This window comes from Netta rufina (assembly GCF_964035555.1).
Source record: "Netta rufina genome assembly, chromosome: 3".
In the NCBI taxonomy this organism is placed as follows: domain Eukaryota; kingdom Metazoa; phylum Chordata; class Aves; order Anseriformes; family Anatidae; genus Netta; species Netta rufina.
Window position 1 is genome coordinate 42,298,004 of NC_140125.1, and position 17,467 is coordinate 42,315,470.

Here is a 17,467-nt window from a genome sequence, read left to right on the forward strand (position 1 = left end):
AGCCACAAGTACCAGACTGCTTTATGCTTTCCTTTTCTTCAGTGTCCAGGTAATCTTTGTTTTGGGAACTTTTTGTGAATGTTAACAGCATCAATCATGCATCAACAGCAGAGACATGTGGCAACAAGAGCACAGAGCTGCCAAAAGCAAAGAACTTCCCATAGAAATATTCCTTGCTAAGATGTCTATAAAGCAAAACAAAACGAGAAAAAAAACAACAAAAAAAAAAAAAAAAACAACAAAACAACAACACAAAACAGCAAAACCCCAAATGCTCCCACACACTACAACCCACCCTACCTAACCCCTTTCTTCCCCAAACCCTGTAGCTGCTGGGGACCTGTTCTCTAACCAGCCCCTTTCGTGTTTCTAAGAATGTTCAACATGACCTGCAGTTCAGACCCGACTAATTTTGCCATTCCATAGTTATCCTTAGCTGAGAGCAGAGATGCAGAAGTAATATCAAGGCCTTTTTATTTTGAAAAGATGTTCTCTATTCAGAAGGGCTTTACATAGAGAAATACTGAAAAGGAAGACACGCCACATCAGAACACAATCTGCTTTTTGTGTGCAATAGCAGGTGTGTCGATTCTGCTGCAATCCCTGCTAGAGGGGATTGCAATTTCCCTCTTACAGCGTCTCCACTTCATGTTCTAACTAGGAGGCACTGAGGTGGCTTAAAAACCTCACGCTCTGGCTTATCTCATACAGTTTGCACATCACCTAGCACCATATAAAGAGGAGTTTGCTTGAGTCACAGCTAGACAGTCAAAATTGTAGGCAGTAATCTACTAATAGTCCACGGAGTATGTATAAATAAAAATCTACCAATGCCTATGTCAAATTGTTTACCAAAGACTGGACTATATTCAAAATAAGCATGCAACAATAGTTACCTAGGAAAAAAGAAAAGCAAAGACTGCAAGAATAATACAAGGAATTCTAGCTTCAGCTATGGCTGATGCAATCAATCAATCTAAAATAAAGGGATAAGAAAAGTAAGAACAGAATTGGCTCACCAGATATGCAATGCAGACAAACTAACAAAAAGGATGAAGAGATCTGTTCCTACACCAAGTTGAGCTATCAGCTTCAGAATGAGAAAAGTCAGTTACAAAATGATCTGTATTTGCCCCCTTCAGCATGATTTGGCCTGTTCACTACACTTATTTTTAGCTTATGAAAAATCTCTCTTGAAAGACACTGCTGAGCTGGTTACAGAAAAAATGGAGAGGTTTTAGAAAACATTTCATCAGCAAGTAGGAAAGACTCATTCAAACTGGGTTAGATATTGTCTGCTACTTGGATTAAAAATCTGTTTGATGAAAAGATTCAAGATGGCTTTTTCGGGTACTGTGACTTTTGCAAGTTCAATTTATTTCAGATTTATCTAACCATCTTGCCATACTTCAAATTAAACACCTCTCTCAATTCAAAAATACATACGCGTCTTTTTTTGTTGTTCATTATTAAGGTGAACATGCAATCAAGCACTGCTGTAGAGACAAATACTTCTGAGAACCAAAGCCTCAGCTTTTTTTTTTTTCATTAAAACTGTCTACAGTATTACAAAAAGGTATGCATGATCTCATTTTAAAATGTTTATTAAAATATCAATGTTTAAGTTTGAATCAATATTAATATCAAGTTCATTCTTAAAGTTTAATTTCAACCTTGTAGAAAATTTCAGTGATCGTACGTGAACGACCTCTTTCCTTGGTGACATCCTTGTACTATCTATCCACAACTGCTTTCATGATAAACAGTGAAGCTAAGGTGTCACCTGGTAGTATTAGTTAACTGAAGACAACAGGGATACATCCTCCACAAATTAAATACAGTGCCAGTTAGTCATAATTCATTTATGTTCAATGTATTAGTTCGCACATGTACATTTCACCCCCACTCCCACCTCTATCTTGAGTTACGTGCTGCTGTCATTAATTGCTAGAAATGTAATATCGAAATGCTGAAGGTATGTAGATCCTCCATCCTTTCCCACCCAGAGGAATAATTATTTTTCATTGAATAAATTCACCTGGAGAACTCAGTATGGCCACAAGGCTCCCAGAGTCTGTAAGACGGCCCCAATGCATTCTGCAAAACTCTGCAAGCTTGCCCTGCCTGTGAACTACATTTGCTAGATATTAGACAATTCCAAGCCAAAGGTCTTTATATCCGTATTTATGCACATCCCAATTCCTCTGCGTGTAAACAGGAAGAATAAGGCTCTATGTTGCATTCATTTTGCCCACAGTTTTCCACAGACATTTTCTTTTTGTCATAATGGACAGCAGACAGCAAAGATTGATTTAGCTGAAATACTTGCTTGAGCTTTATTTAAACGGAGTTAGACAAGGAAGTCTCAATCTTGATGAGACCAGAGATACATATCAGGCAGATAAAGCTGCATTTATAAGCAGGGTTGACAACAGTCTACCATTTAGCAAGTAAGAGAGAATGGCAGGATTCAGAGCCAAAGCCAATTAAGTGTCATCACTTCCTTCCATCTGGCAGAGAGACTACAAAAACACTTAATTAAGGAATTTGATCTCCCTGCCACATCCAAAACAATTCAAACTTTCAGAATTTTCAGCTTTTGCATTTTCAACCTGTATAATGCAGCCACCCAAACAAACATATGCTCTGGTGTGTCAGTTCAGTGTTATGCTAGTGTTGGTGTAATGGGTGTACTTCAAGGCTGAAGTACAAGGGTTGAGCTGAGTGAATTCTGGGCTGCATGGTTTCATGGGGGTAAATGCATTTATGGTGAACTAGAACTGTGAATTATCTGAAATAAAACCTAACCTTTTATTTAATCATAGGCCGAACATATGTCACATCTGTATACAGCTGTAGTTCTCTCTCTATACACAATTTTAAGTTGGAGTAAATCCCACTAACAATGCAAGTACTTCTCCAGAACAGAAAAGGAAACGCTCATGGAAAAAACATGATACATTCACACACATTTGTACAAATTAGTGCAAGCAGGATCTAGTTCCTTTACTTTTAAACAACCCCATATATTTCAAAGTTACAGTGTAAAGGTTAGCTGCTAGAGATACTGCTAAATGGATGTCCATTTCTTATAAGAAACCTACTGGTGTTTATCCTTGCAGGTGAAGAAAAATAAACTAGAAACTTCAATTTATTTTTTTAATTAAGAATTGAGGAGCGGGGGAAATGTAGACTTTAATACAGCCCTTCAGCTGAATAACTTATATATGAAGTCAAAGCTCAGACTTAGAGCTCCCTGTAAGCTTCAGAAACCGTTGGCAGCTTAAAGACTGCAGCTGTAAAGCAGTCCACTGTTTAAATTAAATGAACCTTTTTAGAAGAATTAAGGTAAATTTCCAGTGGCCATAAATACATATAAATGTTAGAAAATGGCAAAATTATTAAGCATATTTCAAATAGCTATTAGTCATATACTGCAAAGCTGACAATAAAAAAAAAAAAAAATTACCCTGTTCCTCACAAAATATACTTGCTTTTTCAGATGACACAGAAAAGGGGGAAAAAGTCACCAACAGAGAACATTCTAAATGATAACATTTTGACTCTAGAAAGAATTTACCAAATATGGGCTTACCCTTACTTGGTGCTGATTTTCTCACAGAAGCTACATGGTCTTCAGAGATAGCAAGGCGCCTTAGCACATCAGCCAGCGCTGCTTTTAGGACAGTGATTTCATCTTCTTGCTGCTGAACTCTCAGCTCCAGGGCTGAAAGTCGGTCTTGGACATCGGATGTGCTTGCAGCTGAGATGCTGTCATCTGTATGGAAGGGAAAGAGAGTAGAAAGAGTTTTAACTGTTTTGTTCTAAACCAAAAGCCATAGAAAGACACAGAATGAGTATGTCTATCCCATCATTTTGAAGTACTGAAGATGAACAAATATGTTCAGGCAAAGAAGGAAAGGATATGTATCATATGAATGCTTCAAGAGAGAAGTGCAGCTAATCATTAACTTAGAAGGCTTAAGCAGCATGGTTCTACCACAGTCAGAAGAGGAAATTACTTTCCTTTAAAAGTGTAGAAGGAAAAACATGCTTACCAGTAGAAGAAAGACTGAAATCAAGTTTATTTACATAGCCAACTGAATTAACCCCAAATTATAAAATTGAGGTTAAATTTTGCAAAATATTCTTTAAGAACTGTTCAAGAATTTTAAACAAGGTCTTTAGTTTTAAAACAAGACATAAAATTATAAAAAAAAGCATATCCATAGTTGAACATACTAGTATTGCTAGCCATGATCTAATTGCATCAAGTGACAATCTCAATTTAAATGGTCTAGATCTGAGTTCTTAACTCCAATCCTTTCTCTGTACTTTTTTTCACATCACCACCCTGCATGAGCCAAAAAATAAAAAATAAAAAACAAGAGAGAAAGAGAGAGAGGGAAAAAAATGACATTATAACATTTGGCCTGACGTGAACAAAAAGTAAATACACTACAAAAAGGTTCCAAAAACTTATTTGGCCACACAGAGATAGATTAGCATTGAAGGCGCAATCCAGCCAAATCTATTCTTCAGTGGTAAAAAGGAAATTACAGCTTCTGCATATTCTTTGCTTTTGACAGTTCTTTGCATTACTTCTGCCAAGCCAAAATAACACATAACAGATTTTTATATTTGGCTGTTCCAATAAGTCAGAGTCCAACCACTAAAAAAGACCCATAGAAGAATATGTTGCTCAATCACAAAGTACTGAATTCCTTATCCATCCTCACTTAGGCTTACTAGAACTCAGGATTCAACAGGTTTACAAAATTTTTTACAGCCTGAGTTCTGCAAAGAGACAGTATGAGTTCATATTTTATGAAACATATCCAAACAGAAAATTCACACATAAGGAAAAATAACTGGATGTTATTACTGTCAATTTATAATCTAAATTTTAGTTCACTAATGTGATGAATACCTAACAAAGGAATAATAAGTTATCATAAAGCCATAGCCTTAAAATTCTATTTTTGACTAAATTCCTTAATTAAATTCCTTTGAAATACTTGTATAAGGGTACCACTCTTAAAGTGAATGTTTCATAAGCAAATGAAACACAGGCCAAAATGGTTCAAAGAATTAAATATGAAAGAGATTATGGATTTTAGTGACAGCTTTAAAGCAGAAAGCCTTTGTGTATGATAATCACTACTGAAGGAGCAAGAATTTAGCTAAGTGAAAAAAAATTACAATATTACTTTTACAACATGAAAAAAGTCCCATAAGGAATTAGTAAAACAAAGTAATAGTAGTAGTGAAATGAATTTGTAACTACTATTAAACCAGAAGGCATGGTTACAATTACACTGATATGACAACTCCTAAAGAAGACAGTTTTGCACAACAATTTAATTCACTATTTTGTTAAACTAGAAGCACAAGTGCATTACTGCATGGCTAATACTGTATTCATTTACACTATTAAATAAGAACTGAAGGGAAATTAATAAGGTATGCAATCAGACTGAGATCCAGAAATAGTAAATCAGAACACCTCTGAACAAAATGTCTGTAGTATCACTAGCCACCAACAACACCTCATCTATCCAAAAAAGGTCATTTTTTAAGAAGTTATTTTAATGACTCTAAAACCCAACCTATTCAGTTCTCTTTCTAGTATTTTAGAAATCCACACCAGTGACTGCTATTCCAGGTTGGAAAGAACTGTGAAAGATTCTTATATTAAAAATCCCATTTTCAAAACATAAAAAAAAGATCTCGTTTAAGGAGTTACTAGAGGTTCCTACAAACACATGTACCTATATTGCATGTTAAAAGGAAGTAAATTTATGTAAATTTATGTAAATTTACTTCATAAAGTCAAGAAGAGTTTTGACTTTAGGGAAGTGGATTGAAAGAGGCACCATATAATTCATACTTCTATTGCAATCACAATATTAGCCTTTGTATAAATACAGAGGACAAGCCAAAACGAACATTGGACCAAACAACAACAATTATTTTCAAAGTAACTTTTATGACCTTTGCATCTCATCTTACACTACCAGCAGTCCAAACAAACACAGAAGTTTGACATCTCCTTAACGCTTTTTTCCTTTTTTGTCTGCCAAAGCCTTCAATTAATGAACTATTAAAAAGTCTTATTATGGATAAATTCCCAGGATCTTTAAATATGCAGCAGATTACTGTAAAACATTTGTAAAAGGAGTGAGTAGCTCTCTGTAAACTGTGTCAAATCTTCATTTTAGAAACTAGATGTTATTGTGTCCCCTGCATGGAGCCCAAATAATAGTAATCACCAAACCAGGAAAGGCTCCATTACTTGATTCAGTCTGATAAGCATTGATAAAAATGCTCTACTAGAGCTGCTTTTTTTTTTTTTTTCCCCCTCCCCCCCATTGACTACCAACATTTGCTAGACTGCCTCTGCTAAATCCCAGGAAAGGGTTGCAGTAGATGTCTCCTGCAGTCCTCTAAGCCACAGCTATGCCACTCATTAGAAATCTCAAAGGGGCACGGGAGAGCAAGTCTTCCTGCCCAGAAGGGTTAGCTGCAATGCTCTGACCTCCTCAACATAAAGTGGGATGGTGAAGTTGGCTGATTCCGGTCTCTGTAACCCATGCTATGGAGTCTCAGACCTTTAAGATGCACGGTGAGCTAAGGCAAAAGCACCCTCAAACCCAACTGCCTGTCAGAGGTTGCAGCTCTATAAATGGGACATGAACAGGAAACCAAGATTAAGCCAGTTAGGTGACTCAAAAACTGGCAAAGCAACGGGCTGTGTGTGCTTAATGAGAGAAAAGAGGTTTTGCATCACTGGTGGCTGCTTTGCATTGCAAGGGGGCACATGAGACACAGCGACTGAAAGGAGAAGCTTGACAGCAGGTAGATCACTAGGAAATCAAGAATATTTTGGTTGATCAAGGATCACAGTCACACAATGGGAAGACATTTTGCTATCCTCTATCACTCTACAGAAGCAGCGTATATTCTGAGTGATGACAATTACATATTACACTGGGAACTACGAGAGAACTAAAACAAATTATTCCCAACCCAAATACCTCATCCATGACAGCAAATACTCAACTGAACTCCAACATGCCCTTCTTGGCAGTGTCTTGAAAGTAAGTCAGTTAGGGATTAGCTTAAAAGAAGATGCCTTGAAAGTAAACACAACTGCAATCCTTGAGATCATTTTAACAAATCTGCACAATACATAACTATTTTTTTTTCAAAATACCTGGCTCTTGTGGATTTCTTCCTTCAAAAATGCATTCTTATAATCCAAAGAACTACTTCAAAAGAAATTTAAACAAAAAGCTTCCTCTAAGGGCATGCCATTCGCCTTTCAGAGGGGAAACAGCTCTTAATGCAAGTACAAAGACAGTCACAAGTGAAGCGTAAGTCCATCTCCTCCCTCTCTCTTCGCCTACTCCTAAACATCTGGCCATTCCGTCGTGCTATATGGAGCATCTATCCAGACCTTCCATGAGCCACTCAGTTTACTAAACCAGAGGGAGATTTATTTATTCAAATAAAAAAATTGAGTTAGGAAATAGAGCAAGAGACCTAGGTGGAATTGACTATCTATTTCAATTCATTCACTTCATTTTAAACAGGACTTTTCAGTCATCTGGCTATTTTTTGTAATAACAAAACAGAATTATTTCTGATGTGTCAGCCACACTTCCCAAGCTGTCCATGACCTACGCTCTCAAAAGAGCCAATGGAACAAGATCCATCATGAAAAAAGCACCACCTGCAGTGCCTGCTGGTGAAAGTGAGGAGACATCCACATAGATGTGGATGGAAGGTCCTTCCATGTTGAAAAGTGGTATAAGAGTACTAGAACCCAAAGACAGAAAATATATGCTAAGTCTAAACATACAGTACTGTAACTTGCAAAATAATAAGTCTTGTTATTTTATCATAGCTATCTTTTTTTTTTTTTTTTTTTTTTTTTTTTTTTTTTTTTTTTTACTTTTAGCCGTTAAAACATTAATTCCTCCCCTCCTTTTGGAGTAAGCAAGGATGTATCTCCCAGCATACTGAACAGATAAACAGGTCTAACAGCCCCTTAGGCTTTCTCCAGGGACTTTGACAGAGGCATCCAATACGTCGTGATGGCACTTAACAATACTCCCAGCCCACCCATCACTCCACTTTTCACATGTCACCAACCAGGCACGTGAGGATAGCAGCATTTGAAAGGTATTTCCCTTAATCACTAGCTGCCTAGGAGAAATCTGAACTCTCTACTATTTAAAATGTGTGTGCATACACATACACACACGCACATAGGTATATTACAACTGAACCATATATTCTGGGGCCCCTCAACAATTCCAGAGCATCCATTATCACTTCTCTCAGCCAATTCCTGCCAGCCTTGACTAAACGTAAGTAAGGGCTTGATTTTAGACATAAGCAACATTTTAGAAAAACAAATTCTACAAGCTCCAGCACATGGAAATTTAAACCACAGGATGGAAAATACTACATTTTATCCAATAAAACCACACAAACCACAGATATTTTTAAACCCCTGCCTGCCAAAGCACCCACACAGTTTTCTATGTTTTCCCCAGAGTGCTAAGAGTCTTTTATTACAGAAATGCAACCAAAATTACTTGCAGTAGCATAAAGGTCTGGATCACAATTTCTGAAGATAACTGGCCCAGTAGAACCGTTTCTCACTAGACCTGTGATATGCCCACGCGTGTACGTATTTGTACAGCCTGCAACTTTTATCCTGAAGTTCAGTGAATTATTTGACTCTGGCTGAGGGATTTATTTTCAGAGAGATAACTGACAAATTTGTTTTTCTTACCATGCTAATTGAAAGAAAATTTCTTCACAGTCCTCTGCCACTTATTTTTCTTACAACCAGCTTATAAAAGATGTGAAGATCCTGTTCTGAGTCTGTAATGCATAACTTTCTAAGAAAGGAAGAACTAGACTCTACAATCTTTTGCTTGCAGTATCTCCTTCACCTCATCCAAATGTCAGTATACATACAAACTATCTTGATTTTGTAAAGGACATGAGTCATGGAAGGAGCATGACAAGAACTGGAACTAAAACACGCAACATAAATGTGGAAAATTAAGAAAGCTTGATAGTAGTAACAGATACCTTATTCATTTCTAATGTGCCCCTGGAAGCTAGACCTGGTGGCATGGAAGCTGAGTAGGAAGTTCTCTCCAAGTTTTCCCTTGCTGCAAATTCAAGACCTTTAACACTCTTGATTACCCCATATATCTTTTCATTTGCTTTTCCTTGTTTCCCAATTTTTCCATTCAGAATTAAAACAAACAAACAAACAAAACCTGCTCAAATTCATTAGGAAATCTGCACTTATTACTGAAGACAAAGGTAAAAGGTGTTCCTTTACTTTCTTGTAGAACAATCATGCAGATGTTTTGAAATGGCTACAGATCATTGTCTGCAGACTAGTACCCATCTTGCAGCTTGCAAATGCATGGCATGTTAGTACTTCCAGTACGAGCTAAAACTGTTATTTTTCTCTTGCACAAACATTTATTCAGGTTCTCAGGAAGAAGCAGCATGTTGTCAGTCCCCACTCAACCAGCTGCACGAGTACTATCATATTAAGAAAACTGTCTTGTACAATTCACTGAATTATTTAACATTTCGTAGTTCAATCTTAGTCCCCTCCATGCTAGTTTAAAAAAAAAAAAAAAAAAAAAAGTATTATTCTCCATTAGCCTTTCATAACTATTTTTAAACTAATATCCACAGTAAGCTTATTTGTATATTATTTGTATAGATCCTACACAGAATCAGACCATAAAATTAAAGTGCAATGCCCAGTGCCTTAAACATTAAAAATGATCATCCTAATGAGTAATCTGCATTTTTAATCATAAACTATATAATATATATAATATAACATAGATATAAAACATTTTTCACTTTAAAATACAGCAGTGCAATCCAACCCTTTAACTGAAGGACACAGAACTGGGTCTTAAAACCAAACCAAGCCAAAAAAAAAACCCTTAGTCAAGGCTGAAAATCTAGACTGCATCGAAAAACCTCAGTGAAAACCCCAATAGGAATATGGTTTATACTTCTATGAATTTTTGCACGACTTTGATAAATGAAAACTGGCACATCTGGAATAGATCTCTATAGATTGGCATATATCATTACAAATAATCATAAAATTCAAAACTCAAAAGAAAAAAAAACAATAAAATAACATGTTATAAACGATAAAATTAAATCATCATAGCACTGCAATATGTTTTAAAACAATAATATACAAAGATATATAATTATGTATCTATAGTTAAGATATGTATCTATAGAAAGATATATAACTATAGTGGGCAAAGTTGCATTTGGACTTTTCTATTAAGCATGCTACATATGTATAATCCAAGTTTTGTCTGTAGATGTTCCACTAGAAGATTTTATCTGGGCATGAGTATTCCGCAATGCAATAGTTGCTACCGATCTTTACAATTTTCAACTGGTTTACGATTTATTTGAAATGAGCTCGTGTCTGAGAACTGCACTATTGCAACACTACACTGAAAAGAACATCACCTGTGTTCTGAGGCAATTGCATTTAAAGAGTTGGTCTGACACATACAATGATTTACCTTTTCATCCCTAATAATTAGTTTTGCTTGTGTATGCTAAACATATTTGTGTACACAGGCTTATATTATTTTTTTTTTCTGACATGAAAAGACAAGGGAAAGAGAAAGATTAAAATACAATACGAAAAAAAACACAATAAAGTAATTTTGTAATAAAAATATCGACAGTATTATGATAAAAATATATTTGTAATAATCCAGTATATCTGCTGCTGTAAACAATAACTTTTAATACTGATAATCTAGAAATATATCAGCATGAAATTCACAGGGTGCAACTCCACCCATGCTGTATCTGACTAATCTGAGTGTTCAGCTTGCCTAAGTTTGCAGTAACTGGTAGTACTGACTGGGTACCCAAGTTTAACAAGAAACAGAGCAGACTTCGTACTTGCCAATGCTAACTTTGATAAGCAGACTGAGAAAACAGAACAAAGCCAACACCTGCACACACTTCTTATATTTGACATTGGTATCCACATTAATTACTTGAAGAAGCAGGTAATCATGCGGTCTCTCGTGTCCCTTCCCCATCTGCATAGTTCGTATCAGCTCCACCTCCATTAAGGACGTATCTCAATAGTACGATCATTCACTGTGTTTTCACCATCCACTAATTAAAACACTTTTTTCCTAGTGTCAGTTAGTTAGCCCTTGATGCTCCTGACATTGTCCTGAAGCACAAGACCCTTCAATGCTCAGCCTTTGACCAACAGGACATGCCCATATCTTTTTTCAAAGAGTGTTTCTGCATAACAGACAAGTGACCTCTAGACACCATATGTAAAATTCACAATGGCTACAGACACCTGTTTGGGATGCCCTGCATATCTCACTCAGCAGCAATCTCAGTCACCCCAGGCTCTTTTTAATATCTGATGGCACCCTATTTTCACGTCATGGCAATAGAAAGAGAGGCAGAGCATCTTCTGTTATCTAACATACACACTTGGAAGTTCACAGAGGACTTCTGCAATGAACTGCACATGCCTTAGGAGTAACATTTAGTGCACAGACAATCACAGAATCATCCAGGTTGGAAAAGACCCTCAAGATCAGTATTCCTTTGTTGAAAACATTTCATATTACGCTAGAAGCGTCAGCAATATTAACAATTGTGAACACTTCCGAGATAAAATCCTATTTAAAGAGTTATAAATTAGTAACTTTGTCAAGTAAATTGTTCAGGCTAAAAATGTCAGTGCCAGGAGCTCGTTTCCCTTATCCAGCTCTCACAGGCACCTCACACCCACAGCAGTCAGGCTTTTGACATGCACAGGGCTGTCCTGCCTGCACACACCGACAAGCAAGCCTTCAGAGTTTCAAATTGGGCAATTACTTAATTAGAAAATTGAGTAATTAGCAGATGCTTTTGACCTTAATCTCATTTTAACTTCATCTGTTAAATGCAAGTATCATCCCACACTGCATAAAGGTTAATTAACACTTGTAGGCTACTGAGACACTACCATAAGTCTGCAGCAAAGTCAGTGTTGAACTTCATGTCTTTCTTTGGAAAGCACGACTAAAAGCCTTGCCATAAAAATAACGTAGGGAGCCAAGCAAAGAAAATTAAAGCAACTCAAAATACAGAGCAACTGCATTTTAGGCAGACTTGTCTTTTCTGAGTATTGACTGACTTGGGGGAGACTAAGTAATTAAAGGCTGCACCTTACTACCCATATGATCCAGAAGACTAAAGACAGGCCTAAAGGGCTACCCCTACCGTGGCTTTTATGTTCAGTCTTTGACTTCCCACTCAACCATTTTCTTTAAACATATTTCATTGCTGCATAAATCTTAAGATAGCAGCATTAATTGTCATTGATCTGGCTCAACGCCCCAAATGATATCGGCACTATCCAGGCTCAGACAGAAGCACCAGGATCCAAAGCAGCACACAGAGCAGGTCCAGCAAACATCCTGCAGAATTCACTGAGAAACAAGAGATCATCTGAAACACCGTGGCTTTCCAGGAGTACTTTGCCAACTCATTTACACAAAGCAGTACCCACCAGTTATCTGGAGGGCAAGGAAGTTGGTGTACAAGTAAAATCCAGTTTGCAAAACCCTCAATCTTCACATTGCAACAACTCAGGCAAAATCCACCATTTACTGTAGTCAATCTCCTCTGCTGCAAAACATTTGCATTCAGTAGTACTCAACATAGTTTTAATAGGAAACTTATGGAAACCCTCTGAAATCTTAAATATTTATTGTTTATTCAGGCAACAAACTAATCTGAGTTTTTATTTGTGGCGTGCTTTTAAAAAAGTACATTTTTGCCCAGGAGTTATGTTTCTACTCTCTAAACTCACTGTATTCTCATCAGTTGTGAGGTCTAATTTCAGAAGGAAAACAGAAAAGCACTGAAATCATTAAGTGAGATAACATCAGCCAAAGCAACATACCCTCTTCTTTGATGAATACAATTTATTTGTACTATGCAGGGTTTATTTGCAAAATGTTACTCATCTCAAATCATGAAACACACAGATGAATGATCTTCAGCTTCTGTTATCTAGGAATCAAGTTAGACATTTCAAATGGAAATGTCGGAACACTTCTGCAATTAGTTGTCCTGGATGCTCCATCACACTGCTCTATTTTCTTTCCCCCAGGAGTCATAAATAAGTATCTAACTGTACAAACAAAGTTTATTTGATCTCATTCTGTGCTATTCTAAGCCAGTATCATAAATGTAACTATCCATCAGGTCAGGAAAAATAATGTCCTGGCCTATTTTATTAATTTCCTTTTCCAAATAAATATGTTTTTATTCATGCTGCACACTTATAAATTGGTGTTGTACAGGTTGTGCTTCTGCCAGTGGTTGCTTATATTTTATACACAGTAGGATGTTATCTTGTAGGCTCGGTATTACTTTTACACAACAAGAATATTCTCCTACTGGAATGATGGACATGTGTATGAAAATATCAATATCAGAGTATGTCCACATTAAAGAGATTAATTTCTTGATATTGATATTAAAAACAGCATAACCCATGCTATTCTTCACGTTTAAGGGAAAGCTACCGAAGCCCATCTTTTGTGGTACCATTTCAGGGTCAAAATTCAACTTTGCAGTGAATACCCCCAGTACCATCCCTCCCCAAATCCACAATTAACCTCTTTCAGGTGGGTTCACTAGATGCCACGCTCCTCCCGGGCCACCAGCCCACTGTGACTCAGTTTTGGGCTGACAGCAGCCTCAGGGCTCCCCCTCCCAAAACAACCCTTGCCCCTGCAGGGGACATGTTCCCTCTTGGTCTGCTGGGAAGAAGAGGATCCCATGGGTTTCAGCGCTCAGCAGATACATGTGTGCACCAGGGCCAGTGCACACATTGCTTATGTGACACAGCAATTTCAGATAAACGCAAAAATCTGGAAGGAGACTTATCAACTCATTGCATTATCTTAGTTTTTTGGTATTTCAAGTATACGAGTTCTTCCCACTTAATTCACAACCCCATGCAGCCACTGTTTTACCTCTCTGTAAGAGAGATCATTGAGTAAAAGGCCAACTTTTTCTCTGACAAGCTAAAGCAACCTTGCAAAGTCATTATTCTCCCTTACATTTTGTTATCCACAAGCTAAGGATGGCCATGCATTCACTTCCTTGTGAAGAAAATATGCTGTAATGAGACAGAAGTACTTGTGGATGAAGTATGTAATTGTAGTTGTAACCCACTGCTGCAACCAGGGGATACAACTTGATGGTTTTAAAATCTCTTTGTGTAGGTAAAAATAGACACAAGGTTTGCTTCTGGTATGTTTTTTAAAGGTTCATTGGTTTTGGGTAGTGTGGGACTAGATCTCTCTAGTCACGAGATAGATCTAGCACAACACTTAGAGCAACAGACACAAAATCCCACTTTGGGTTACCTCCACTGAGATACCTCCCTAACTTCTGCACCTGCTTGCAGCTTTGCTTACTCGAGGTGCATCCAAACCACCATTATTTTTGTTTGTTTGTTTGTTTTTTAAGTGTTGAAAAAGACTTAAAACTCCTTCATACAGAGCAGTCCTGGTATAGACACCACTAAGCTATCTGCTCCAGTTCCAGGACAAAGCACAAACTCTGTGACTCCCACGCAGCCAAGCTGCAAGGCAGTAACTGCAACCACTCACTGCACACTAATCATCATCTCCATTGCTGTTACTACAGAGGAGAAAGTATTGAGAAATAAAGGGATATGTCCATACTATGTGTCACAGAAAACACTTCAGACCAGACAGCAAGCAGAAATACTGCTTATACTGGTGTAACTTGATAACCACCCTCAAAAAAAGGAAACTGATCATAAATACAATTTAAGAAGTGACTAGTTCTTTAGCTAAGCTCGTTTGTTTCATTATGTTAGCAATTAATAGTCCCAGCGAAGCTCTGAGGTTAGCACCTCCTATAAACAAGGTGTGGGTGGAAAGCATTGCTCACATCTCTCCTGCTGCTGCAGCTGCTCCCACCTGATGTGAGACCTACTGCACAGTGATCAGACCTGCCATTCTGCAGCATGCGGGTCTGAGCGACTGCAAACGATACCAGGTATTGTTTGCCAAGGATATTATTTTAAACAAGTCTGACCACACATCTACCTTCAGGTGTTGCCATGTTTTCTTTAATAAGGACACCACCAACAATCACTTTCCACATACGCTCTAAACCTATGAACAAATAATATAGCAGTGAAATTAAGCTAATTTCATTCATGATGAGGAAGACTTCTAGAACAGAAGGACATATTCCTACATGTGTGTTTACAGATATATTTTAAAAAGTTAAAGTTAGTTACAGATAGGCTGGTTCCACAGAAACTAATACATGAAAATGAAGGCTGCTTCCACAGAAACTAATAGATAAAAATGAAGCCAGCTTCAATGATGGTATCGGTTCCTAATCCTGGTATTATTAGGCCTGAGCACAGCTGAAAAAGGATGTAGTAAACTGAACACCAGCAGGGAAAAACAAACAAACAAACAAACAAACAAACAGCCCCCCCTCCCCCTCAAAAAGAAACAAAAAATAATTAAAAATAAAATAAAATAAAATAAAGATAAGGCCTTGTTTACTCTTGATTGAGAGCAAAATAAATAGAATTTTACATTTTTTCCCCATTTGTCAGCTGGGATGTACATGGACACTACACTGATAACAAAATTTTAGTTCCAATTACAACCCAGTGATCTTTGCTTTCCCATTTAAAGTGGAAAATTCCAATTGACAAGGAGGAATTAGGTCTCATCTTTATTTAGGTTAGGGCACGCTTCTGAATCAATTCACCTGCAAGCAAACACAGACACGTAAACAGTGTTCTATGATACTACAACTTCTAAGGGGAAAAAAAAAATTAAATCACTCAACATCTGGGACTAAATACTTAGGTTCAGAATAGTTCGGCTAAGACCTTTCAAAATTTCACCTTGAACATATTTTATGTAAAAGTCCCATACAAAATTGAAGTATCATAGTCACCATGGATAAATCATATGAAACCATCATGAGTGTGTGCATGGAATTTGCCTGCATGGGAAAAACACTTTCATAGGGATGCATTTTCCTTCCTTCTCAAAAGGATCCTTTAGAAAAACACACATTTCTGATGTGGAATATTTGTCAAATTCCGTAAACATAAAAGGGACTATATTTCTATTAAGTTATTTTTAATTCCATCATGTTTTGTATCATAAACAGGTTACCTATAATCTATTCATTAGATGGATGGAGTCTTTGAAGTAGAAAAAAAGCTTCGGGTTTCTTTTCCCACTATTTGCTACAAACCAACAGTTTTTAGGTAAAAAGAACATCACTATAAATAGTAGAGGAGATGGGACTGATTACAGATGTGTCTGGCATTGGAAGTAATCAAGTACTGCAGACACTTTATAGAGAACCAAGAATTAAATCTGGTTGTGACTAAATAACACCAGTGCCATGAATCATGAATAAGCAGCCTCATGCTTTGCCCATTTTCTTCCTTATTCCTCCAAATAAGTAATTTAGTTAAGAAATGACACCAATCAAAGTCTCATTAGAAAGAAGGATTGTTCTATGCATAAGGCACAGATTCACAAAAATTCACAAGCAGCAGAAACGCTGAGCTGCAAATGGGCCCCAGTACTTGCATACGAGCACAGGATGGGTGTGTTTGAAGTCAGCAACACCTGAACAGCATGTTCTAACCACACAACTTTGGGCTACAACCCAGCGTATGGCCACATAAACTCAGGGAGTGAGGAGAAGAGGGAGTCAACAGCATCACAGCTTCCCTGTAGTAACTACTCAAGCGTATACTCTTACTCAAGAATAAATGCCAGGCTGTTAATCCACATTTACTAACCTGCTGTGTCAACATGCTGTACATTCCCACCTTCACTTAGTACTCCGCAACTCGTGTGCAAGCCCACACTGACTAGGTGTGACCATCTCTTGTGACCTGTGACGTGCATACCAAAAAGTCCTTATAGGAAAGCACAATAGGAAAGGCAGCCTGTGCCTCTGAGAGCCAGGAAGACCTAGTTTTAGGAAGACCTAGTTTTGACCCGTGGGTGGAGAAGGCACCTCATTCAGCTTCTCGTGGAAGGAAATGCTCCCCTCAATGCATTTCATAGGTACCAGTAACCTGACTTGGTATTCTCATGGTTTCAAGCACTTCTGAATAGCATCACAGGCAAACAAGGGCAAAACCCAAAAAATTAATATGCCATTTTAGAGCATATGAAGAACAAAAATGATGGTGGGAGAGAAGAACACATGCAGAAGACCTGGCACCTAAACTCTGTCTATGTTATTATAATACACCAGAACATCTTCTCATCATGCACTAAAAACTGTGACTAATGGCTGGCACACTTGGTCC

General features: G+C 37.4%; 1 protein-coding gene across 1 annotated transcript in view; it reads right to left on the reverse strand.

Annotated features, from left to right (window-relative positions):
- EML4 (EMAP like 4) overlaps nucleotides 1–17,467 on the reverse strand; it is a 156,531-nt gene that overhangs the window by 67,464 nt on the left and 71,600 nt on the right. The window contains exon 2 of the mRNA XM_084283965.1: nucleotides 3,596–3,778. Coding sequence (XP_084140091.1) covers nucleotides 3,596–3,778 — 183 coding nt within the window. The remainder of the gene's footprint in view (nucleotides 1–3,595; nucleotides 3,779–17,467) is intronic.